Source organism: Hippocampus guttulatus, chromosome 14 (genome assembly GCF_054856545.1).
Source record: "Hippocampus guttulatus isolate MCC_2025c chromosome 14, RoL_Hgut_1.0, whole genome shotgun sequence".
NCBI lineage: Eukaryota > Metazoa > Chordata > Actinopteri > Syngnathiformes > Syngnathidae > Hippocampus > Hippocampus guttulatus.
Genome location: NC_141274.1, coordinates 10,289,827 through 10,314,504, shown reverse-complemented (window position 1 = coordinate 10,314,504; position 24,678 = coordinate 10,289,827). Strand labels below are relative to the sequence as shown.

Sequence of the window (24,678 nt, the reverse complement as noted above, 5' to 3'; positions counted from 1 at the left end):
CGTCTGTTAGCACATCATTAAAAAAGGAGCGGGAAGAAAGGATGGGAAATCACTGAGTGTGTTGGTGACACGCTTTGCCACTAGGGAGTGTCGGGGACTGCGGAGAGGCAGCGTTAGCTTGTTCAGTCAGAATGAAATATGATGGGACGCTTCGGATGCCTCAAATGTCAGCATTTGTCATTCTGCAACTGAAACACAAATGTTCAACAAAATAGAGGAAATCATAAATTGCAGCTGAAGCAGACACGCACTCGGCCACGGTTGCCCTTCTAGAACGGATGTCTGCCTGCGAGTCGGCTCTCCGCTTTACATTGCAAATAGCCCCGTGTTTACATTTGCTCCGCACAGACAATCGTTACTAAGGGTTACTTGGACTCACAACACGGGTAACCAATCAAAACTCACTGGGGAGGCCGTTCAAGGGAGGGAAAAAAAGCGAGGGAGCAACATCTGACAAGGACCGAAAGAGCAACACTAACTCCACTGATCTCTAATCAGAGTGACTTTTCTTGGGACATTTCACAATAGAAAATTGATCTCTGGTATTGAAGCAGATGACACTTTCATGTTTGCCAGATGACAACGACTTCCTTTTTCTCTTTTAGATCCTCCGGCCGGCTGCGGTCCTGCTGCATGGATACCAACTGACAACACAAGGTAACCCCCTCTGCTTAGGATTTCATATGCGGTAATAAAAGTCAGAACGTGACTGTGATGGATTTGCAAAAGACCAGAGTCTTGTAGCGTCACCGTATTTTGGATGCCACGCGGTGCGAAGACGAGAAAAGTCAAAGCGTCGACATTTTAAACCTGATACTTATCAAAAGATGAGCCGGCACACATAAATGCTCGCCGTAGGAACATCGGGAAACGTCGTAAAGCGGTTATTGTGCTCTGACCGCGGCCACCACTCCGAGAGCCAATCTCCCCTTGCGCCATATTTCAATGTTCATTTAACAAGGCCCTGTTACAGTGAGCAACCGGACGACCTTATCAGCTACACCCCCCCCCCCCCCCCCCCACTCGTTGTCCTGTTATCACCGTGACCGAGTTCACACACATCGAACACACGTAACCTCTCTACTGTCCAACAAAGCCGCAGTTCTTCGATTTTGCTCTCCTACCCTCGCACAGGCAAAATGAGGATTGAAACGCTTCGGGGGGGCCTTATCGGTGTCCTTGGGGGGGCCTGGCAGCCACTTCACAGACTCCGAGCCCTGTGCAAAGGCCGCAGAGACAAACCTACAGTATGTGACAAGAGTACCGATGAACAGGCTGCACGGGCCAGCTAATGATGAATATACAGCTTGTACAATGGCGATTGAAACCAGCTGCCGCTCAAAGGAAGAACAATGGGAGGATTAGCCATTTGGAAAGTAAAGAAAGGAGAGAAAAAAAAGCATATTCCTGTTTTTTTTTTTCAGAAAAATCTTTTTTTTTTTTAAATCCACGTCGCACCGATGATGTTTAGCAAAGCGTCCATTGTCACTAAGATAAGCGTGGCAGCTTGCCACGTTGCCAAGCCGGAGCCTGAAATTCAGGTTAGAAGGAGTCAAATAAACTGTTCATTCGCTTACTTTCCGGCCAACCTGCAGTAACCACAGAAAAGATGGCGTGTGTGTGTGTGAGGCAAGAAAAGTTCCTCAAAGTATGACCAAATGTTTGAAGTTATAGAACTGAGAAGAAACAAAAAGTTCCTTTTCCCTTGAAAGCATCGAAGGCAAACAAATGCAAACATCAGAGGAAGTTGAAAATGAGAGGGCCATTTCTGGGGTAAGATGATGGCAGCGGTTTGGCACCAGAACTCAGGAAGTGGTGCCTCCTAACTGAGCTGTGTTTCCTGTGTGATAACTGACCCAAACATATGCTGGCTCCATCGCAACCGCTAAGTCGCCCGTTCCATGTTCTCCCTTTGGAGGCTCGGGTGCGAAAACATCAATAACTGCGAAGCCGCTGAGGTTGGAGGATTAACGGGATTCAAATATGACTCGAATTAATTCCTTCGAGCTATTTTCCTGGGGTTGAAAAGCCGAGGCGTCGTACGGAAAACCTGATTACCGCTGTGATCTTCCACAGAAAAGAGCGAAAGGTAAGGTGCAGGTGCGCCGCCGTGTTGATGAATTCTTTTTTCAGCGGGGAAATAAGACGCATCTGTACAAGGGGGGGGGGGGAGACTTAAATCCCCAACGTGTTTGACGTTAGACTCAGAACGGAAAGAATGATGAGAGGACTCCGCGTGGCATCAAAGCGGAAGGGAGGAATAATTCAATGATTTAAAAAAAGCAAAGGAACAAAAACAACCGCTTTGATTCCAAATGTCCCCAACATGTCTTCAGGAATGCGAACGCGATGGTCGCGAGACCCTGAAAGTTGCACAAAGACAGATTGTTTCGTGTTCAACGGCAGCTGCTTCCCCACTTTTGCACACGCACACATTGCAGTACAAACGCTTCCTTCCTGTTGGCGGTTTGGCCTCATTTTAAGAAGACGCGAGTGAGAAGCGCGATAACCAGAAGCAGACCGCACGGTCTTTAACGTGTCTTTCAGACCACCGAGTTTTTATCAAGTATGGAATTGATGTCTAAATCTTGCCTCTCAGCTTATGTATGTTACTAATTTCAGTTTGTTTGGTTCTCCCTCCCCCCCTCGCCCCGACAGGTTCCAGTCCAACCATTGGACGTTTTTCACCGCAGCCACTTCCCCATTGAAAGTCAAAGCGCGAGAGGCAAACGTTACTTCCTGTGACAAATTTGTCTTGATGCTCATCTCGTACACTCGCATTCGCCGTTGAGATGCCAGCATCATCATATCCCGAGATGCCCGCTCCTCAGATCATCTAAAGGTCAGCCCGCAAAGAGCTTCTGCCTAGAGACAAGAAAACGTTCCAGTTTTCAGAAGATTCCGGTGATGTTTACGCCATCTCGTTAGGTCTGCACCGGTGTTTGGCATTTCCAGCCATGCTACAGCAATCAGAGCTCATTTTTGACTTCGCCAGTGACCATGTCAGCCTGTCAGGGGTAAGTAAAGCGCGGTGTCATTTGGAAGTGCATTTCATGCTTGCCGGTGGTCTTCGGCTAAAATTAAAAAAGATTTTTTAAAAAGGAATGTTCTGTCTTAGAAGGTCTGCATGAGCCAGCTATATTCAGTGCAATAACTATCAAAAACGTGTCTTATACTTGGTTCCTAATACAATAATGTTCAGTTCTCATTATGAGTGTGAGAGGTGTGCAAATGTATTCAAATGTTTATGTTCTTCCTGTGCCTGTGTGGGTTTTCTCCGGGTACTCCACGGTTTCTCCCCACATTCCAAAAACATGCATGGCAGGCTGATTGAACACTCCAAAATATGAGTGTGAGCACAGATGTCAACCGGTTCAGGGTGTCCCATGCATGTTTTTGGAATGATGAAACCGGAGTACCTGGAGAAAACCCACACACGCTCGGGGAGAACATGAAGACTCCACAAAGGGAGATCGGAGCTGGAATTGAACCCGGTACCTCTGCACTGTGAGGTTGACGCACTAACCACTGCTCCAACGGGCCACCCGGATTCAATGATCATTTTACGAGAGGACTCGTGAGTGTGCCATTTGTGTGCGATGCCGTTGATAATGTCATGTTACAGTTATCATTTTTGTCATTTGAGCAGTTGGGGGTTCATTCGGATTTCCCAGGTGTGCTCGTGGAGCAGATTCCACATCCCCACCTGTTGGCTTATTCAGGATTTTTGTGTGAGGAGACACACGAATACGACCAACAGTTGCCGAAAGGTGAGTGCATAGCCTACGGGGCGAACACAATCACCTGACTTAAGTCTAATTGCGTGGAAAAAAATGTTTGACTCATAATCTACGATCCGCGGCCTTCAGAATTTGCCATCGATTGGCCTTTTACGTTTGGCAGGTTGAAAAAAAAGAAGATGCCGCATGTGCGCACGCGCACTGTGTTCCTCGCTCAGGGACCACCCTCCGTAAAATATTCAGGAAGTTGAAGAAAACATTTCTACTAAGAGTCTGCAAAATGCAGCACATACATCGCATTAGAATGTAAACTCGGACTCATCCGGCTAAAATGCTGTAGCTCACTCGTCATCAGTGTTGGTCGTTGAAAGTAAGTCGTGTCGCGTTTTCGGGTCGCTTTACTTTGATCTTCAAGTTGCCTGCTGCAGCTGTAGTGGTGCTTGGCTTGGCTAGGCTAAGTTGACGTTGCTAGCCGAACTACAGTCAAGACGTTTTGTCTGGGAGGTTATTTCAACAACCACGATAATGGTTTGCTTGCTTCACACACTTTTATCTCGTTCGTCAAGTGGTCTGTGGATTTTTGAACGCGGCGGGACAAATGTCCACGTTTGACAGCGTTGTTAGCCAGCAGATGTTTTCCGTCCCTCGTCACAAAGACATGCGTCGATTTCACTTTTAACACGCACCCCGATGTATGACATATCGAGTCAGTTACGTTTATTGCCCCTATCAACTTGGTAACATGTGTTTATAAAGTGTTTATTCTTGTAATTTGCAGTGCTGTGAAAGTGCACGACTGATATTCTCGACAACTACGTTTTGCCAGTCTATGGGATAAACGGAATATGTTAAACGCAGCTCAGCTCCCCACACTGCAATATTTATTATCCATATGGTTGTTTCTGAAAGTTGCAATCAATGCCGATTAAGATGATACACACGCATCCAATGAGATTGGGCTGCTCTGTGTTTTGGGCAGTTAGTACACCTGTTGACTCTAATGTTCAGTATTTGTGAGATTGATGGTGGTCATTGGAGGAGGGTGAGATGATAAATTGTCACTGGTTACAGTAACTGGACGTCAATGTCTCTTGGTTGTCCCTGATAATTAAAAAAAACACCTAAACAAGGTACTCCATCACATTGATGGCAGCGCCATATAAAACGGCCCATAAAGCAGTCCGGCTCTTTGATTAACCGTTACTCACAATATATTGCCTGTCAGCACATTGAGAGAACTCAAGGCAATAGATGGCATGCGATCCACATGATGAAAAATCTGCATTTGATACCACCCCTGATTCTTTGCACGCCACCCGAAAGTCATACTTTCAATGACGGACCGTGATGGGAGATGAATCAGCTGTTCCTAAACTAGACTCTGATAATGTATTCTCTTGTAACAGTGCCAACACACAGCCCTGATAGCCAAAGCTGTGAAATATTTTTGTTTGTGTCCTAACCCTTCTAAATAAATAATTTCACTGCAGGAAAATGTCACGTTTTGTGCTCAGAGAAGTATGAACCTATATATTTGGGGAGGGGGGCGTGCAAAGTTGAGAACATGTTTACTTCATTTGTGAACCCACCCACACAGTCTGCCTGAGCCAAAGTAATTCGAATGCCATCCTCTTCTACCATCTTCCTGTTGTTATGTGCCATTCTTTCCTCTGTGGTCTAAAGTGGACCCATGTGAAAGTGGAGACGAAGAGACCATGGAAACGCTTGTTGCTGCAGACTCGCTTCTGGACTTGGACTGTCCAGATACTCTGTCACTGGAACACTACTGTAAGTGTGCGCTGTCAATGCGAAGCTCCCATTAGAGGTCCAAACATAACATTTTACATACATGAATTCAACACTATTATCCTTTTATCAAGGCCTTCATTTTGAGGGTGGAAATGTAAATTAGATAATTATGTTTGACCATTTTATTGCTGAACATAGAGCCGGACGTGATGCACTTCGGAGAACAAATGAACTGAACAGCGGCTCAGATGGGATACACTCTCAGCCTCGGTGTCAATCATCTTTTCTATTCAGCGAGAAAACAATTATTTTCTAACACCTACCGTTTGTGTAAAACCTATCTATTCATTTCAAGGAATGGCAAATTGCTTTTAAAAAAAAAAAATTGTATTGCAGATATCAACACAATTGAAAGTTGGTTGGATTTATGGGTAAACTCCCTGACGACCCCACTTCTCCCAGACTCATAAATTCAACGAAGCATGAGTGTCATTTCACAGAGCCTCCAAAGGTTATTCAGATCATTATCAAGAGTTAATCACATGCACTTTGGCATTTTGAGTGAGAGTGGCTCTCAAATGATCCGCTGATTATGCATACAGCCCACGTGATGTTATGTACTGTTAGAAGGTGTACATTTTCTGTAGCTGTATCAAAGCCTGTGTTCACTCATTCTGATCTATACCCTTTGATCAATCCGCAACCCGCAAAAGTCACGATAAACGTCCTTTTGTGAATTTTTTTTTCGGTTTTCAAACCCTGAAATAATGCCAGCAGCGTTTGATAATTTTGGCTTGGTACTAAGTGTGAGCATATCACTCCCTTGCTCATGGTTGACCATTTGACACTGGGAGCAGTGTTACATATTTGCCGCCTGGCAAGAAGTTTTTCTCTCCCACAACCTTAGCCTGTGTTGATGCTGAGTTCTGGTGAAGCCCTCCAGGTAGACTTTTCTTTTCACCGGTTTGATGGTTGCCTCACTGTACGGTTTCGCTGACCATCCTCTGCGTGCTTTGAGAATCGCAGATCCTGTTTTGAGCAACTCACCAAGGAAAGTGTAAATTGTTCAGTAACGGACAGAAAATTTGCATGTCAGGCTGCAAATTTGATCATTTATTTGACGTCAGTCTTTTTTCTTTCAGTATCGGTGGCTGATATTGGCAGCCTCTATGAGTACCCAATATTTTAAAACAAGGCTGATATTGAACCAATAGCCTATCCTGATACAACAACAACTGTAAAACCAAAGGGGTCAATTATTGACGGCCTCACATCTGTCCAAATGGTACCTGAAAAAAAAGGAAGTGAATGTTGACTTTTTGGACGCCTTGTAAAAGCGGAAGTTGGGCTTCTCCACCTGCTGTGCCTCTCAATGTAGGAAGGCGTTGGAATTATGATTGCGGTGCACTCCTTAATAAATCCGTTTATGACCTCCTTCAGCCCAGACCTTCCTGCCATCATTGGGCGATGTCATCAGCGCCCCCGTGACTCAAGTGACGGTGTCTGCCGAGGGGATTTTGGGAGCCGTCGAAGAGCCAGAATGGCACACCTTGCACGCAAATGAGCCGGCGACCCAGCTGCAGTCCAAACAAAGAAGTCAGTCGCTTTTGCTGGTCATCGATCGCCTGCACATTTAAATGAGTGATGTCTGTGTGATTATGTAAAATATCATGGAAATGACATTGACAGTATTTCTCCTTCACCTTACAGGTAGAAAACGGCATCGAAGGGCAGAGTCTCCTACTCCTGACATAAAAGTGAAGGGAGACAAATACAATAAAGGTAAATTACAACCTGAATATTTCAACGACTGAAGGTCAAAAAGTTTGGATATTGTCGATTGTCTTCTTTCATACAAACTCCCCAAATGATTCAAATAATGCTGATGAACTTTCGAAAAGGGGACTGGGAAAAAATAATGATGATGGATTTTTTTTTTTTTTGGAGGGGGGGGGGGCTTTGAATGAATTGACTCAGTTGTTTCTCATTGGAAAATAAATTGAACAAATTGAATTGTCGTCAACCTTTAAGGTTCTAAGACTGTGTACATGTTTTCATTTTAAGTACACATACACGTACTCTGCTGGAATGATCTGATTTCCCCTTATCATATTGTATGTTTGTCTCATTTCCAATTGGGCTTGTTTTGGCTTCCCAGGTGGGAACACGCTCTACTTGTGGCAGTTCCTCATGGAGTTGCTGCAGGACAGACAAGTTTGCCCGCGCTACATTAAATGGACCAATCCCAACACCGGAATCTTCAAACTGGTCAACTCAAAGGCAGTGGCGAGACTTTGGGGCAAACACAAGAACAAGCCAGATATGAATTATGAGACCATGGGCAGAGCACTAAGGTACCGTACCAAAAGCAAGACCGGGATTAAACTCAAGCGTGTAGTGTGCCATGCTGATTGTGACCCTGTTGTGCTCATGTGCTGTAGGTATTACTACCAAAGAGGCATCCTGAATAAGGTTGAAGGCCAGCGCCTTGTCTATCAATTTACCTCACTCCCCAAAGACATGATCTATATCACCGATGGCGAAGGCGTCAAAGAAGAAGAAGAAGAAGAAGAAGAACACGATGACAACAGTGCTAATGAGGAAGGAGTGAGCGAGGATTCTGATGACGGCACGGTAACTTCAAGCGACCAATCGGTGGAGGAAGAATATGCCATCCCACCAAAGAAGACGTCAGGTTGCTCTGCCCAGCGGAGCCGGCCCACTCGTGACACTGTCCTTCGACCTGCCAGCTCCAGTCTCATCCAGGAGCAGCATTTGCCCATTGTGTCTGCAGAGATGTTGCGCACCCTCCAGAACCTGCAGAAGGTCCAGTCCCTTCAGCCGGCGGGTCACGCCTCCGTTTTCAAAACGGCTCAGCTGCTGGGGAGTCTATGTGAGCAACAGGCTTCTGATGACACTCGGGGTGCACTGGAAACACGCGATCGAAAGTCACAGTCGGGAGCCAAAGGTTCTCGGGTGGAGAACCCAAAACTGGTGCCGCTTATTGGCTCCGATCAGTAAATGAATGAGCCATCCACAAACACATTCGACACGCATGCGCAGACATCCCGCTTAGCTGCTGAGCTGCAATGCCAGCGGGCAAGCGTTTGGATTCAAAAGAACTCGGAAAGAAAAGGCCAAATCCTTCATCATCCTGTCTCGGTCACTTGTATCTGGTAAATCCAGAAGAAACCAAAGACATGCACTGGAACCTGCAGCGTTTCTGCACGCGCCCTCCACTTGCACTTCTGAGGAGCACAACGCCATTCTTCTCGCTGTCTGTAACTCTTCACATGCTGAAGCATTCCTCTGCCGTGACAATGACTTTGCACTAATGTTTACCCCTGCTGTATGTTCCTTCTTTAAGTGCCTGACGATCTCAGTACATCCTGTGCCTCTTTACTCTGGAGGGTAGCATGGGAAACATTCCACTTTTTTTTTTCTTCGATATTATTGAATTGTTTTTGTTATGCATTGATACAAATAAGGGATCACTGTCAGAGTAGTTATTTAGCACTTCTGCTGTTAATATTTGAGGTACAGTATCTACAGCAGACTCCTTTTTGTTTTTGACAATCGCTCGTGATCTCTGTCTTTTATTTAGCTACTGTGTCGCCTGTAGTTACACTGCAACTATTGAGCTATCCTGCAATGCACGTGTTGTTTGCTCAGCCTTTAGATATGCTTATATGGAACTCTAAAGTCTTGATATATGTACTTATTGTGTATTTACTGTATGTCTGAACATGCTTGACTTGTGCCTTGTTGCCATTTTTTTTATCTCTCAGGTTTTGTTTTGCCTCTATGCAAAAAAAAAGTACAATGGCTGGCCTTTCATCATGAAATGAGTAAAAGTTTTTGATATCCAGATTTATTCCATTTTTGATGTATTTACAGCCTTTGTTTAGAACCTTCCTACGCCAGCCCACAAGTTTCAAGTCACTCCACAAAAAAAAAAAACATTGTAGACTAATGTCTGTGACGATAACATCCATTAAAAGTCATAACTCTGACCATATTCCCCTTGGAACCCTATGCAAACAGTTTTCTACTCTATGAAGTAATTTGTAATACTATCTGTATATTCTCGAGGCGTCTCAATGCTATGATTTTACAGATATGGATTTGGAAGAGTTTTGCAGAGGCAAGTGTGGCATTTTTCGTAGCTTTGGTTTGTTTGCTTTGATACAGTTAAGATGTGGTTCAAGATACTGCTCCACATATATCAAATAAATGTACTCTGCTCAGTTTTTAGTGTGAAATGCATTCTTGACTTGATGAAAAGTGCAAGTACATTTTAAGCTCTCGCATCGAGAGTGTGGTTTTGGAACCAGAAGGTCACCGTTAAAGTCCTTTTGGAGACAAAAAAAGTACCGATTATTGAAATTATAATGAAAGTGGCGGAATACATACTACCGGTGCATTTAAACGTCATTGATAATTATAATCTCTTATTAGTTATTACTTTCGCAATACTGTACAATACAGTATTGTTTGTTTTTATCAAGACAGACGTCCTCAAAGAGAAAAAAAAAAGATGACTTCCGGCTTCTAGCAACTTCAGCGGAAGTACTTTCTCACTCGAGGTCCTGCTGGCGAAAATCGGGCTCAAACTGACCAACTAGCAGCAAAACAATGGCTACTGAACTGTAAGTCACATAACAATAATCATTATTAGTATATAACAGTTATCTGCCTGTACGTTTTTGCACGCGCTACGCTGTTTAGCTCTTAAATTACTCTCATTTCCTTCTGGTTTAGCCGTTTCCCTGACAGCCTCATTGACGAAGACCCACAGAAAGCTCTCGAGGTAAACATTGAGTAGCCCTAAACTAATTTGAAACAAATTTATCACAGCTTTGATGAACAAGTAGTCGCGGTGGCACCGAGTGGTTATTAATTCAGGCTACTAGTTTCGTAAGAAAATAACGTGGTTGCGCCCAGGCTAACGTTAGCGCTGGCTTTGCTCGTCACGAGCTAGCCTAGTTAGCGAAGGGAGCCTTGCACCCTCGATGTGCATTATTGTGCGGTGATTTTTTTTGCTTGTGATTTAGTTTATGATCCAATTTCATATGTTGAAGATCAGTTGTGGGGTAACTGAACATTTCGTGTGAATATGTAAGGCCCACAGTGAGGTTTGCTTCAAGTGGCACACATATCGCCATGGTAACTTGCGATGCAAACCTTGTTGTCCTGAGTTTGTGTCAGCCAAAGGAAAAGTATAGTTGAAGTAAGTTTGTAAATGGTGTTTAAATACGACTTTAAACACTCATCAGGAAGGGCGACCATTTTAAATTTCCTTTCAAATCTTGCGTCATTTTCGAATTTTTATATAGATCATAATCTGTCAAAGTATCTTTTAATCTGATGAACATTTTCCCCTCAAATTCCAATTTTTGTGATGCCAGTATTTCAATGTGCTCGTACCCCGGTGTTGCCAGTGCTGCGAGAGCCCTTTATAGCTGCTCGCAGCTGCCTTTATTTTTCCCCCCCTCAAGCCGAACAGTAAGAGTTAGAAGTTGTACGATTTTAACAATTGCTCAGTACTCAGAATTCAGGGATGGGGCAAACATTTAAGCTTCAATATTAGCCTTTGATGGTTACACATTGAGTATTTCAACTCACTTTAATTCAACCTGCATTTTACAAAGAAGCTCAGTTCTGTATATGCAGCGCTAATATGAATGATTTCTCTTTGAAGGCACTGAACGAGGCCTTGCAAGGAGACGCCGACAACACCGAGTGGCTCTGTCAGCGTGCCTATGCTTACATACTTCTCAAAAACTACAGCTGTAAGTCTGCGTGTTTTCAGCCTTTTTTTCAAGATTTTGAATCATTAATCTTTAATTTTAGAAAAGTAAGAATATTGGCTTCCGTGAACAATAAATGTTTTATCATTTAGGATGCGTTTTGGTGAGTTTTTCATGAGTGGACACTGCAGTACTGTATTTAAGAAAATAAAATTTTAAAAAACAACCAGGTTTATCACAGCATAATTTGTGTCACTTCTTGACAGGTGCTGTTAATGATGCCAAGAAAGTGCAGCAGCTGAGTCCAGGCCTTTCGCTTGCCTTCATGCGTACAGGGTGTGTACTATGGGTGTGGTGTGGGGGGGGGGGGTTCTTACACAGGAAAAAAGAGTTTGAATTTGTTGAGAAAATGATATTCATGATCAATATTCAGAGTACCTTGAGCCAGTAAATGATTACAAAATAACGAGTGCATTTCTCATACAACATGACAAAGTTTGCAATCACGTTTGTGCTTTATTTAGTACGATTAATCCTCTTGCGTTGTTCGTTTTAAATTTAGTTTAGGAGCGTCCATCTGTAAGCCCTTTTATGATCCTGGACCATTTGGGTTGTTAGAATCAGGGAAACATGACCAGTTTTTTTGATGTTCATGTTTCCATAATTACAGAATAGCAGAGTACCATCTGAGCCACTATGAGTCAGCCCATGCAGCCTTCACTCAAGGACAGCAACTGAATGGTGGGTGACGTTTTTGTACCTGGAGCTTGTCTGTCTGTTTGCACTCAGCAAGTAGCAGTCTCTAATTTTTGTGGTTGTTCATTGGTTATGGTCATATACGATCTCAGTCACACGTCAAAGTTTGTTGACCTACATAAGGCTGGAAGAAGTCATAAAACCAGCAAAGGGCTTGGTGAGAAGGTGACAACTATTGATGCCGTTATTCAAAAATGTAAGAGCACTCAGAATTACATCAAGTCATTGGGGCAAAAAAAAAAAATCACTGTTCTGAAAACTTAAGTAATGCCCTTGATTAAGAGGTGCAAAGATTACTCAACGGCAAATGGATTATCAAATGAAACATTTTTGCACTGCTTTTTTGGTGGAAAGAGGGATCTAGCGATAAACATATTACGCTATATACAGTACGTTATTACTAACTGTTAGAAATGTTATCACTGTTCATCTGTAAACTGTTATTATATATCTTTTGTTTCTCAGGTTTATATTGGAAACATTGAGAGGGTCTTTTGTGTTTGTTTTTCTGGCAGTTTCGGACCAGTCATTTGAGATTTGGATCAAGCGATGCGAGGAAATGTTGGGTGGTGAGTATTATCCAGTGTGTTATTAAATTAGTGGTTTAAAGTTGCATAATCTAGAGTACATACTCGTTGCGCCCCAGCTCAGGGATGAGAGGATAGGCTCCCTCCGCCTTCGGCTGGGACCTGGAAGGGTGTGAAGTTTTTTTTGTTGGTTTTTTTTTTTTAATACCACCATGTACAATCCAAAACTCTACTGACCTAGAACTGTTTGGTTGTATATCATGTTGTCAGGACCATCTCGGGAAAACGAGTTTTGACAAACATGCTTCACGCTTTTCTCCCAGCGGCGTGTGATTAATCAGCGTTGGAGAGCCCCAATTAGACCGTTCCCCTTCATAAGCCCACCAAGACAGCCGACGAGTGCCCACCCTCATCCATGACCTGATTAAGACAACATAACATGCTTCTTCTCGTCTCATTCCTCTTGACTGTCCGTGTTCTTTCTCTCTGTATGTTAATGTCAGTGAATAATGTTGGATTGAACCAAGTGGGATCAGGCTCGCTTGTGCTCATGCGGTGTTAAAGAGCCATGGGTGGGCCAATCAACAAACTGTTGGCAAATTTGACTGTGTTGCATTTCTTATCTGTCAGCGTTTCCCTGCTAGTAGAAAAAACCCCCACTGTAGAAAAATGAGTCTTGAATTATTTACAGGTTCATTTAAACCTTTGCACAAGCCTCACAACCATTTGTTTTTGTCCTGCAGAAAAGCACAACGGCAGTGTTGACACGGTGAGTTTTTCTCGGCATGACCACCTGGGGGTGTCGTCGTCCTTCCTCCGCATCCGTAACAGTCCGATGCTCTCTGGACAGCGGCCCTGGTTTTTGCTCTTTGATTTGTGTTTTGTTTCTTGTTTGTCGTAATTGTTTTCTCTTTTTCTATTTGCGTCTCTGGGACTACATGATGCAGCAAATACCAGCAGTGCCACATGTGAAGTAAGTAAGACAAATATTTCTGGATTTCTTTGTATTTTAGTGGAATGTGTCGATACATTCACAGGGTGATTTAATGTTAATGTGCACAGTTTTTAACTACGGTTGGTTACCTGCAAAAGCCTTTAACCCATTAGAAAGTATTTCAGATCATTCCTTCATGTCTCTTGCAGACATGACTGGTACCAAACAGAATCTCACGTCATCATCTCGGTTATGGCAAGAAATGTACCAAAGGACGGTGTGTGTGTCAGCTTCATGGAAAAAGAGGTATGCATGCCCTCTTGAGTTTCATCACTTTGGGGTTTGTGTGCGTGCGTGTGGCGCGTCCTTTTTAATTGGCGCATCTGATACCTTCCAGATTGATCGTATTTGCTTGTAGCGTCCAGACCGACCTGGCTGAAAGCGGGAACACAGTGCGACACATTCTCCCACATTCCCCACACACATTGCCATTCCCCACTTTGATTCCCCACAGCCCGACGATGCTTCGAGTGGTGTCTTGTTAACGTTGGCCCCAAAGTACAGATCTAAGAACAAGTTACCCTCCCCACATTCGGCAACCTCCGAATTGTCTGAAGATGGGGAGGCGCAGCTGATCTGGGAACAGCCCTGCCGGGCAACCGCCCCAAGGGACAACCGTCTTTGTCCCCCCTTGCTATTTCTCCTCTTCCCGTCTCTCAGCGGGCTGACTGCAGGGCACCCCAGGGAGCAACTTTGTCTATCTTTATAGAATATAAGAATAACAAATGGAGTTTACCCCCAAGAAATCCTCGTTCTAAATCACATAGCCGCACATCCGTATTCCGCACCAAAGCTCCGTGGTGTGAAGGCCGATTTCCGTGCAGTTTTATTAGGTCACTCTATACAAAGGAAATTAAAGATGAAAGGCAGGGGTTCCATTTCTTTTCCCTGGCGGATGAGCGCGCTGCAGCCGTATACCTACAAACGGTTCAGGAATTCTTGACGCAATGAATATTCAGGCTCTGATTGTTTTAACAATTGCCAAAAGCGACGAGCTGACTGTGGAGGCTTTTGTCCCCGATGAATTATTTCTTAGATTCTCTTAGGCCCCATTGAATCAGGGCCCGCTCTGTTTTTTAGCTTTGTGTGCTGAGCCAAACCACAGCCGGAATAAGCCACTTGTGTCGGGTTTCTAGTAATGTTCGATGTAAGGGCAACTTTTGGCTGGTGGGGATTTCGACCAGCGCCGAGGTTGTGTCGCCGTAAGCTAACAAGCCACCCATCCACTCCCAATGACTGACAGGCTGTTAGGAGCTGTCTGACCATCCATCGTCTCGAATCACTCTGAGGCTGAAGGGGACAGCGGCAGAATTCTCGCGGTCGCACTAACCAAATCCGATGTTTCTTCTTGAGAAGATATAAACGTCTGCAATGTTTTTAGCCCTTTGAAGAATTTAGCAACATCCATAAAACATTTCTAGTTTGATCTTTATGCCTGATTATTCTGAAATGATCGATTCTGTGACAGCTTGTATAGATTTATGGGTGTTGCAACCGGCCGCTTACCGTCAAGACTTTTGAGATCTCACGATGTCACTCGAGTCTATGTAAGACCGTAAACATTTGACCTCCATGTGCTGCCTGCAGCTCTCAGCCTCAATAAGGCTGGCGTCCGGGGAAAACCGCAACCTCAACCTCCACCTTCTGCATCCCATCGTCCCCCAACAGAGCAACTTCCGGATCCTCGGCACTAAGGTATGCCATTTGTTTAGCCCGTGCCCTCGGAGCGGCTTTTGAAACAAGGCTGTGAACATTTATGACGCGAAGATTATGATCATCCTTTTTAAATGGACATCTGTGCTTGTTGCTCAATGAGTCACACGCTTTAAAAATGCTTTAATGAGACAGATGAAAAGTTTATGAAGCAGAAACAGACTTCAAAACTGCCATTTAGTGTGAAATAATTTCACACAGGCTGTAACTTGGAAGAGGCGAGGTCCCCAACCTTTTTCACGCCGTAGAGCAGCTGCAGTTTTAACTCGGTGTATTAGTAAACAGTTTGATGTGTACAGAAGCAATAAACTAGTAGGCAGGCAGAGTCATTTTCAGCTTGATAATTATTGGGCCGATATTAGGAAATATGATGTCATCTTGATAAATATGATAACCTTAAAATTGAAAAAGCACAAATAAAGTAACTGAATCAAGAATGGGGATGAAAATCCGTTGAAGCCGTACTTCATGGCTCACCTGCTTTTGATTTTGGTAACGTGAAATTTACAAGCTGAGACCTTTGACACTCGGATTTCATTTTGGGCCCAAGACCCCCCCCCCCCCGAGATAAAAACGAGGGGATTTTAAAAATGTGACTGTCCCGTACAAAAAAGGAAACCCAATTATTCATTGATTTTCTTGTCATGTTTATCGTTGTTTAATAAAACCCTCATTCGGGTTCATTTGGATTAGCCTGCAAAAATTTGCTCCTCAAAATTAGGAAGTTGCTCATCCAATTAAGTGATTGATTAGCAAAACTGTTCCTCACTGTTTTAAAAAAAAAAGTTTTTTGGAATAGGTCCACTCACACTCACATTTACATTTTGAAGAGCAATTTAAAGTCCTCACCTAACGCGTGTTTTCTCTGAGTCTGCGATTGGCTGGTGACCGGTTCAAAAGTAAATCCCGTCTTTTGCCTGAAGTCAGCTGGGATAGTCTCCGGCACCTCCGGGGGGGAAAAAAAATCCTGCTATCATTGGGAAGTTTGTTTGAAAGCATCCAAATTATTTCCTGACAGTTGCTGACTTGAAAATGATGCCGAGTGCTATTTGAATGGCTTGTATAAAAATCTGAGGAAAAGCATCATTTGCATAATCATTTTGAACACAATGTCGTAGAACGTCGAGGCACTGCTGCAGTTTAGCAATAAGAATGTCTCGTGCGAAATGCATTCTTCAACCCAGGGCGATTTCATTTTCCCAATTCCTTACTTGTGATGTATTGCAGTATTTTTGGCACTCATCAAAGTTGCACCACTTTCCACAAGAGTCATAATTGGTGAATTCATTTTTAGTCAATAGGGAGGACATAAGCGACCCTAACGTATTAAATCTCATCAGGGGACAAGGAAAACAACCCCCAAGGATGGAAACGCATTTCACCAAAGAGATTTAAATTCTTTTTCTCTCTCTCGCTCTCTGCGTGACGAGCAGATCTTTGAGAGCATCAAACATGGATATTTTAGCTTAGGTTTTCAATGTTTTAGAACATCCAATTATTTGGGGTCAGTTGACTGAAACGAAGACTCACCATGACTTGGTCATCTCTTTAAAATTAGACATTAAAAAAAACTAATAATAATAATAATGATGAAGAGTAGAAGCTGCCACTGCCCGTACTTCTTTAAATTTCGTTGTATGCTATACACTGACAATAAAGGCGATTCTGATTCTGATTAATGCTGGTGAAGCGCTCCAAAGCAGAAGGAATTAGGAAATCCTCTCGAGCTGTGCGCAGTGAGGTCGAGGATTCACTCCATATCCTCGAATCTCTGTCCTGCTCATGCAGTCTCATTCGGGCTGCCCTCATTTGAGTTCCTCAGCACTTTTCAAGTGATTACAGGCCTAATGAGCGCGAAGGGCACTGTTTTAAAACTCTAAACTAATTAGTGGGAATTACAGTTTGATGTGCGCTAATGACGGTGTCTAGATTCAGAGTTTTGCCGGCTGTCAGGTGTTATCCTGAGTGTAAGTCCTAAAGGTTCTTTTTGTGGCATTTTTGGTGTATTTTCAGGGTTTGCGCTGCGTTATGAAACCTCTTAGCCAATGTGGCTAAAGAGAATGAAAAAAATCTCTTAGCCACACGCGAGTGTAGTTAGCCACGGGATCACCTGTTTATGTTTTGCCGCTATCTTGTGATGTGGGCTGCGCCAGAGACATTGTAGCGCAACGAAAAAAGAAACACTTAACACTTCAGGGAAGACTTTTTTTTACTCCAGGTTGTATGCATGGCTTGATGATTGACTGCACGTCGTCGTAAATAGAAATTGGCCAAGTTGTCAACACAGAAGAAACTAAAGTGTTTTGTTTTTCTCCAAACAATCGGTATGGACAAGCATGTTGTGATTATTCTTTTGCTGGCCGGTAGTAGAATTGTAGGATTATTTGCGTAATTTGATGCGGGTTCCCTCTGGGAACGTTTGAACCGCAATTTTGACACCTTCGCCGGTGTCGTGATTTTGAAAAATATTTACCTCGCCATTCGCTGTTTCAACTGGTCAAAAATGTTCAAATGATGTGGTCTGAAGAGAGATATTTCTCACAGACTTCAGACTTGTTTGACTCTCCTCCACATTTCAGCAATAGCTGCACACCGAAATTTCTTTTCCTTTGTGCACATCATCTCCACTCGCTACCACGTGCTGAGTCCAGGCTAATTTGCACAAAATAAATAAATAATAAAGTTCCCCGGCTTCTCCGTGGCAACAGCGCACACTGCATACCAGAGGTGCACGTCTCCCGCAACCTAATAAGGGCCCCCAGTCTGAGAGACACCACGGCTTAGGTTGAGTTGATGCAGCCTCTTGCACATCGGCACTTGTGCTCCCTTCTTTCACTCCTCATGTCCCATCTTTGACTTTTTTTATGTTCTGTTAGCCGCCCAAGGCTCCGTTCATAGCACGCACACACCACCTGTCGTAACCGCTGTTGCACAGTTATACAAACACTCATGCCACCTACCTTGAGGATAACGTGGCAGAGTGCTCAAACTCTGCGGCTTCCCCACAAAGCCCTGACTGTGTACGAGATCCACTCGGCTCCTCCGGTATACGTGGCCCGTAGGTACCCGATGTACACATGCAGCGCAGCACACGCACACTCATTGGTTAGTGAATTCCAGAATGACTGAAGCTGATTTCTGTATGCTTGCATGACAACCTGAGCGATTCCGAGCCCGTGTGGCACATTTAAAGCCTCATTTCAGTCTTCTGGAGCTTTTTTTTTTTTAAATTGAGAAGCAAGCTACTGCCATCTTTTGGGTTGTTAATTAGAGAATTCAAATGGACCTTTTTGACCGTGAAGCACATCCGGCTCCAGAGGGAGTCCGAGCCGGGAAAATGTATGCCCATGCATACATACACATATGCGCACTCAAATTTGAAGACGGAGGCCAAACGATAATCCGTCAACATCTTTCCCGTAACAAGTGTGTGTCGTTGGCAGCGCGTTATTGTCAGTATGACCTCTTCCTGTCCACCGCCACAACAGACATTCCAACCGCAGGGGGTTGCCGCCCCAACGGGAAGCCAATTACACACCCGTTTATTTGATCAGAACAGACGGCTGACATGCGCGCACGCACACCAACACGCGAATTAGCATGTAAACATTTCACGCAACTTTGACTCGACATTTAGTTTCCCGTTCCTTTCCAAACCCATATCTGTAAATAGGCAATATCCGATGGAATCTTCCCTCTTTAATTTTCATGCCTGCTAGTGTCTAAAACAATAAGATGCATTTCTTTTAATGTGCGGTTCTTGCAGAGGCTTTTCGAAATCCGCAGGGTTCTGGGAAAAAAAAGAGAGAGAGAGAGAGATTCTTAGGAGGGGGCATTTGACAAGTGACACGAGACCCCAGTGCCACGCTGTAAATAGCGTGTGTGTGTGTGTGTGTGTTTGTGTTTGTGTTTGTGTGGTTGGTTGTGTGTGGCCCCCGAGGTCCTAAGGATGGTGGCCCTCCATGTGGGTCTGCTGTCACATCCCTTTACGGGCCGTCGCTTCGCCTGTCACACACACACGGAAACTCGCACAGCGCCTGGCCTGCCATGTCGTTAAAAGCCAGGAAACGCAGATGTGGCAGCAGATTAATGTTGTATGGCCCAGGAGCACGCACACGGACACACATGCGCACGCACACACAGAAAGTCCCCCGCATTTCGCACTCCAGACATATTTAAGACCCCCGTCTCACCTGCGACGCTGCCTGGCCTTTTCCCGTTTATGACTCGTTATTCATTTTAGTGGTTTGTCATACTCGGATGGGCTTTGTTCTAAAATGAGCAACAAGAATTTATTTGTTTTAAATACACAAAATACTTGCTGCCGTCTAGGAAACCCACTTCTACACACAACTTGACAAAGGGCAAGGCATTTTTTGGAGTCGTCCGGCTTTTGCATCTGAGGTTGTTTGAAGGCTCCTATTTCGGGCCGGGCCACGACGGCAAATACTCATCACATTTATTTTGAGTGGTGCCAAAATCGCCCTGAATAAATGTGGTTATTCGTTGATTTCAAAACGTAGGATTTTTCCAACTACCACAAGTCAACCTCATGCCCATTCATCTCGCACTTTACTTCATAGGTGTCAAACTCAAGGCTCTAGGGCCAGAACCGGCCCGCCTCATCATTTTATATGGCCTACTGGCCATGTTTTTCAAACAAACCATGTCTTATATTTAAATATATCTCTTCTTCATCTTCATCTCCACCTGACATGTGTGGAGAGGGGAGGCCAGGGTTTTTTTCAGGGTTTTTTTCCGCCCTCCCCCTTACTGATCCATCAAACGGTGGCCCTTCGACCGAAGCCACACACCAAGATAATTAGTCGGTAGCAGAAGTCTTTTTTTTTCCCCCTGTCTGCACTCGGTGCCACCCTGCCTCCTCTTCAGTGCTCGTCCACCTCCGATTCCCTCTCCAATCCTGGCACCCTCATAAATGAAGCAACGCATTGCCCAGCAGAGCAGAAATGTTCCCTAATTGCACTGACATAGCCAACGTTGCCTTGCACATTCAACACACATGCACGTCATTAATGGGTGATGGTGGCGGGGGGGGGGGTTACAATGGACTGTAGCTTGCGTGTTTCACTGGTATGTGCCCTGTCAGGGCAGCTCAACATGAAATGCATGTCCATGCCATCGCTTGCTGCATTGTTTTCTTCCTCTCATGTTTTCTTGGTCTAATGATTTGGATCAGATGCTTTATAATGCCACCACTCACGCACACGCACCCACACAGGCGCACGCATACACACACATAGGTCTTGCTCATTCCATCTCTCATACTAGCCCCCTGGCTGACAGGCATCTCGTTAGTGCAGTATGTCTGTCAGTGTGGTGCGAGATGGAGCTGTGCCCCCGCATATCCCCGACGTGTCGTTCTCGCACTCTCTCTCTCTCTCTCTCTCTCTCTCTCTCTCTCTCTCTCTCTCTCTCTCTCATATTCTCCATCTCTGTCGGTCTCTCAAACGCGCACACAAAAGCGCCCTCTCACCAAGCCCGAGTCGATGCTGGCTGAGAACAGGCACTCTCTCTGGCCTCACTCATGATCAAATGTCATGTATCTTCAACACGTCACTCTCGTGGAAGTGTTATTTTTGTTCCCGTGCACCAAAGAAAAACATTTTGTTACACATTGTTATCTCCATTGTCCCCTCCCCGCACATGTCAGGTGGAGATGAAGATGAAGAAGAGAGACGCCATCAGATGGGAGAAGCTGGAGGGAGAGGGACAGGAATCCAACATCAAACACTTCAATCCAAGTCAGTCCATCGTTGTTTGCATTTGTGCCACCTCCGCTGACTTTCCTCCTCCTCCGCTTCTCCTACCGAAGCCTCTTCCTCATTTGCTCTCTCTTGCCCTCCCTCCCTCCCTCCAAAAATCTTTTTTTCTGGACTAACATAAAAAGTGGGCAGTCCAGCCCTCCTATGTTTTTTTTTTCATTCGCGTGATGGTAATATTGCGGACAAAAAGGGAGTTCTGACAGTTTAATATGACTTGGTATTTTATCCCACGTTCTATTGCCAAAAGGATTAATCGCTTTTGCAAGCGCATACGCCGATGCAAAAGTTGAAGTGTGCAATCAGACTATCTGCTGTGTTCGAGCCGCTCAACCCCGTGGGGTGTTTACGACTGCCACTTTTGAACACAAGCGTTGACATGCCATATTATGAGATGACACTGTGTTGGGTCCGCGCTTGCCCCCAATATGTCTGCTTCTTATTTGGTGCCTTATTTATGCAAATCTGCATCTGGATTACTTGCATCACCCTCCGCGTTCGTCTGTTATTGAAGCCTTGCAAGAAATGCAGAATTCCAATGATTTGACCCCTCTCCATTGAAACGTAAAATGAAAATAAAAAAGGGTTGTGACCAGATATGGCTTAACAAATAAACAATCATGTAAAAGCTCAAAACCTTTTTTAAGTATCATTAAACTCAACCTGCCATCATTTGCAGACTACAAAACACATTTGTACATAGATTGGCCGCTTTGTTTTCATCGCTCCCATGTCATAACATGGGATATTTGCACAGCAGTCACACAGATGGATTTTTTCTTAAACACCTGTAGAACCTTCCCCCCCGGGCTCCCATTTTCTTAGTCTCCCTCATTGCCACACGTTGCAAATTTGCCAACAATCTTCACGCAGCAGTGCTGTCGAGATGCAGGGAATGTCACTCCATGGCCACAGTGTCGGAGTCGCACACCAAAGCGACAACAGAGAGACTCGGGTTGCGCTGCGTGGATGTATTTATGGCACTCGTTCCCTATGCTCATTAAACTCAACTCAAGATGTGTCGAGACTTTGGGTAAATCTAATGGTAGCTTGAAACTCGTCAGTAACTGCGTCACGTTAAAAGCCGCAGGGTCCAGAGTTGAGGTTTAAGGAAAGTAGCGGCTGATGGTGTGCTAATCATTTATGTCAAGCGTTGTTGTTAACAGATCAGTGCCCGACATCGAGCCAGCGCAGCCAAAAATGGGACAAGATGGTGGTGGATATTAAGGAGGAGGAGAAGAACGAGAAGTTGGAGGGCGACGCGGCCCTCAACCAGCTCTTCCAGCAAATCTACGCCGATGGTTCGGACGAAATCAGGCGGGCGATGAACAAGTCTTTTGTGAGTGTGATGACGTGGCTCTGCGTGCCTTTGCTTTTGTGTTTTGATCCACTCGTAGGGAACCTAGTTGTCGAGCGACAAAATGCAACCCTCCTTACACGTGCCGCCTCTTTCCTCGTTGACACAAACAGGAACATGATTTTCATTCCCTGCCAGCAGAGGATTACATCACACCGAGACTCGTTGTCTCGTCTGTGCTCATCAGAATTTACTCGGGATTTGGTGTGAACTAATGCACCGTGACAAAAATACAAAATGGAAAAATATATATACATGTATGTCTTCCGAAATACAGCGGAGTCTGCAAAGAAAACCCGAATGGTCACATATTTTCTGGGATGATGCCATAGAAGTGTACCGGTTATATGAAAAGTTTGACCCCATTGAGGATTCTTCTCTCGGGTAATAATTGTCTTCAGGTTGGAGCACAATACACTTGATTGTCTCATCACGAGATGGTGATGAACGGAGGCATAGGAATGCAGTTCGCACAGCGAGGACGGGGATGTGGTGCAAGTTGTTTGAAGCAGACAATATTTTCTCTTGTGTGAGTTGTTTGGAAGAAAAACTTTTGGCCTTCCCCCATACGAGTCAATTCATCAGCGTGAAGTGCTGACTGTCAGCCGACTGAGTCTTCAGAGTCGGGTTAAGCCCTTAAGTGTTTTTTTTTTTTTAATGAATAAAACCAGTACAGTACTGCTGTCGTCAACTAATTTAAGATGTTAGCGTTTTGATGCAGAGGTGTTGCATAACGAGACTGCTAATGAAATAGCTCCCCCATTCCATTGCAGTGATTTTTTTTTTCTCTTTTCTCTCTTTTTCTTCCTTTACCTATGCAGACGGAGTCAAACGGTACAGTCCTGAGCACCAACTGGAAAGATGTTGGCAAGAGAAAAGTGGAAGTCAGCCCACCCGATGATGTTGAGTTAAGAAAAAACTGAACACCTCCCTCGCTCGTTCTCTTCCCCTGTCTTTCTCTTTTTTTTTTTTACACCCTCCGTTTGACCCGACCGTTCGCTACCTATCCCCGTCTGAAGTTCAGCGGGGGATTTCAAAACTTCTCGCTTTCGGCCGCACGCATTCTTTCGGAGCGGCGCCGTGTTCACTCAAGCAACTCGTACGGCTCATTTCAGCTCAGCTCGCCACTGCGCATTTTTGGAATAGCAAACGGAGGTGTTGGATGGCTATGGGTCAATATCACTTGAAAAGTGCCTTTGGGCAAACGTTTGCTCACATCCCATTACAAAGAGGAAAATCCGTCGTTTTTATTGTAAACCTTTTTCTTCCTTCCCCCTCGCATTGGCTGTACGTGTTCTTGGCATGTCATCACTGTCCTGATAAAAACACGTATGTCCGAAACGCGAACACCACACTAATGTAAAAATAAATAAATAGATCAAATGGACAGTGACGAAATCCCGTAATTGTGAAAAAGTAATTGATACCAAATCTTTTCGGAAATTCTTTCTAAATGGCGACGTCTCGAATGCACCTTATGATGATATTGACTCATATGCATCCGAGTATTTTCCGATGCACAACTTTTTTTGTGGTTTTTCACACGGACCCTAGCTAGCAAACAAGCAATTTTCGAAGCAAGTCATTGAATATTATTCACTGGCCATGTTTTTCCAATGACTGGAGATGAGCTGCCATGGAAACTTGGAATCTATTGAAAAATCTGCACTTAAATGACAGTTTGATGAGTTGACAGTATTTTAAATCACTTGGAGCAAGCAGCGTAAAGGCAAAATCTTAGACCGCAATTGTCCAAAATACTTGTGGCCAAGCTTCATACCAAGACAACAAAGGCAGTTTAGTGGCCAACAGCGTCGGGCATGTTTGCTTCGTCCAAAACCAGACGTTGGTACTCGGTACGGGTGGCACTCGTGATTCTGTCAAGCAATCGCCAAGACTCCAACCCGCGTAGAAATATGCTTTGACAGCAAACTCAAACATACCAAACTGCTCGGTGGAAACGTGGCTTTGGTGTAGGTCTCCGGAATATTTGCGCCACCGTGTCCCCAAAGCACACAAGGGACCCCCCTCGCCCGCCTCTTCATGTAAATACACCAGAAGGATTTCAATGATATCTTAAAGGACTGAGAATATAAAAATGTAAAGTTAAGAGAGGTATTTAGATGTTTGAGACGATCACTTGGGATTTTCTTTGATTTTGCACACATGCTCGGTAAGGGTATTATACCGCTCGTTCCGCCGGTGTGATGCAGTCCTATGTCGAAATAAAAGCGTTCTTTTTTGTCTCACCGACGCCATCATGTCTTTTGTTGTGTCTGCCAATTGTTTCGGACAGGTTGAAAGTCTCGCTG

General features: G+C 44.4%; 2 protein-coding genes across 6 annotated transcripts; both read left to right on the top strand.

The window, feature by feature from the left end:
• The first annotated feature begins 455 nt into the window (after positions 1–455).
• LOC147194975 (ETS-related transcription factor Elf-1-like) lies at positions 456–9,739 on the top strand. 5 transcript variants are annotated; one of them, XM_086129322.1, is made up of 9 exons: positions 456–542; positions 606–657; positions 2,659–3,017; positions 3,650–3,770; positions 5,424–5,528; positions 6,930–7,085; positions 7,200–7,271; positions 7,648–7,843; positions 7,931–9,739. In XM_086129322.1, the coding sequence occupies exons 3-9, from the start codon at positions 2,958–2,960 to the stop codon at positions 8,508–8,510; spliced, it is 1,290 nt and encodes a 429-aa protein (XP_085985448.1). In that variant the 5' UTR covers positions 456–542; positions 606–657; positions 2,659–2,957; the 3' UTR covers positions 8,511–9,739. The 5 variants fall into 5 exon arrangements, with proteins under 5 accessions (XP_085985448.1, XP_085985447.1, XP_085985449.1 ...); XM_086129323.1 differs by lacking the exons at positions 456–542; positions 606–657 and adding an exon at positions 1,171–2,089 and having other exon boundaries at positions 2,659–2,842; positions 2,929–3,017; XM_086129321.1 differs by having other exon boundaries at positions 466–657.
• Positions 9,740–10,041: 302 nt separating this feature from the next.
• sugt1 (SGT1 homolog, MIS12 kinetochore complex assembly cochaperone) lies at positions 10,042–24,615 on the top strand. Its single transcript, XM_086129883.1, has 13 exons — positions 10,042–10,138; positions 10,251–10,299; positions 11,191–11,281; positions 11,506–11,575; positions 11,910–11,980; positions 12,511–12,564; positions 13,266–13,291; positions 13,470–13,495; positions 13,666–13,762; positions 15,104–15,211; positions 20,901–20,991; positions 22,176–22,348; positions 23,188–24,615. The coding sequence occupies exons 1-13, from the start codon at positions 10,125–10,127 to the stop codon at positions 23,287–23,289; spliced, it is 972 nt and encodes a 323-aa protein (XP_085986009.1). The 5' UTR covers positions 10,042–10,124; the 3' UTR covers positions 23,290–24,615.
• Positions 24,616–24,678: the final 63 nt, after the last annotated feature.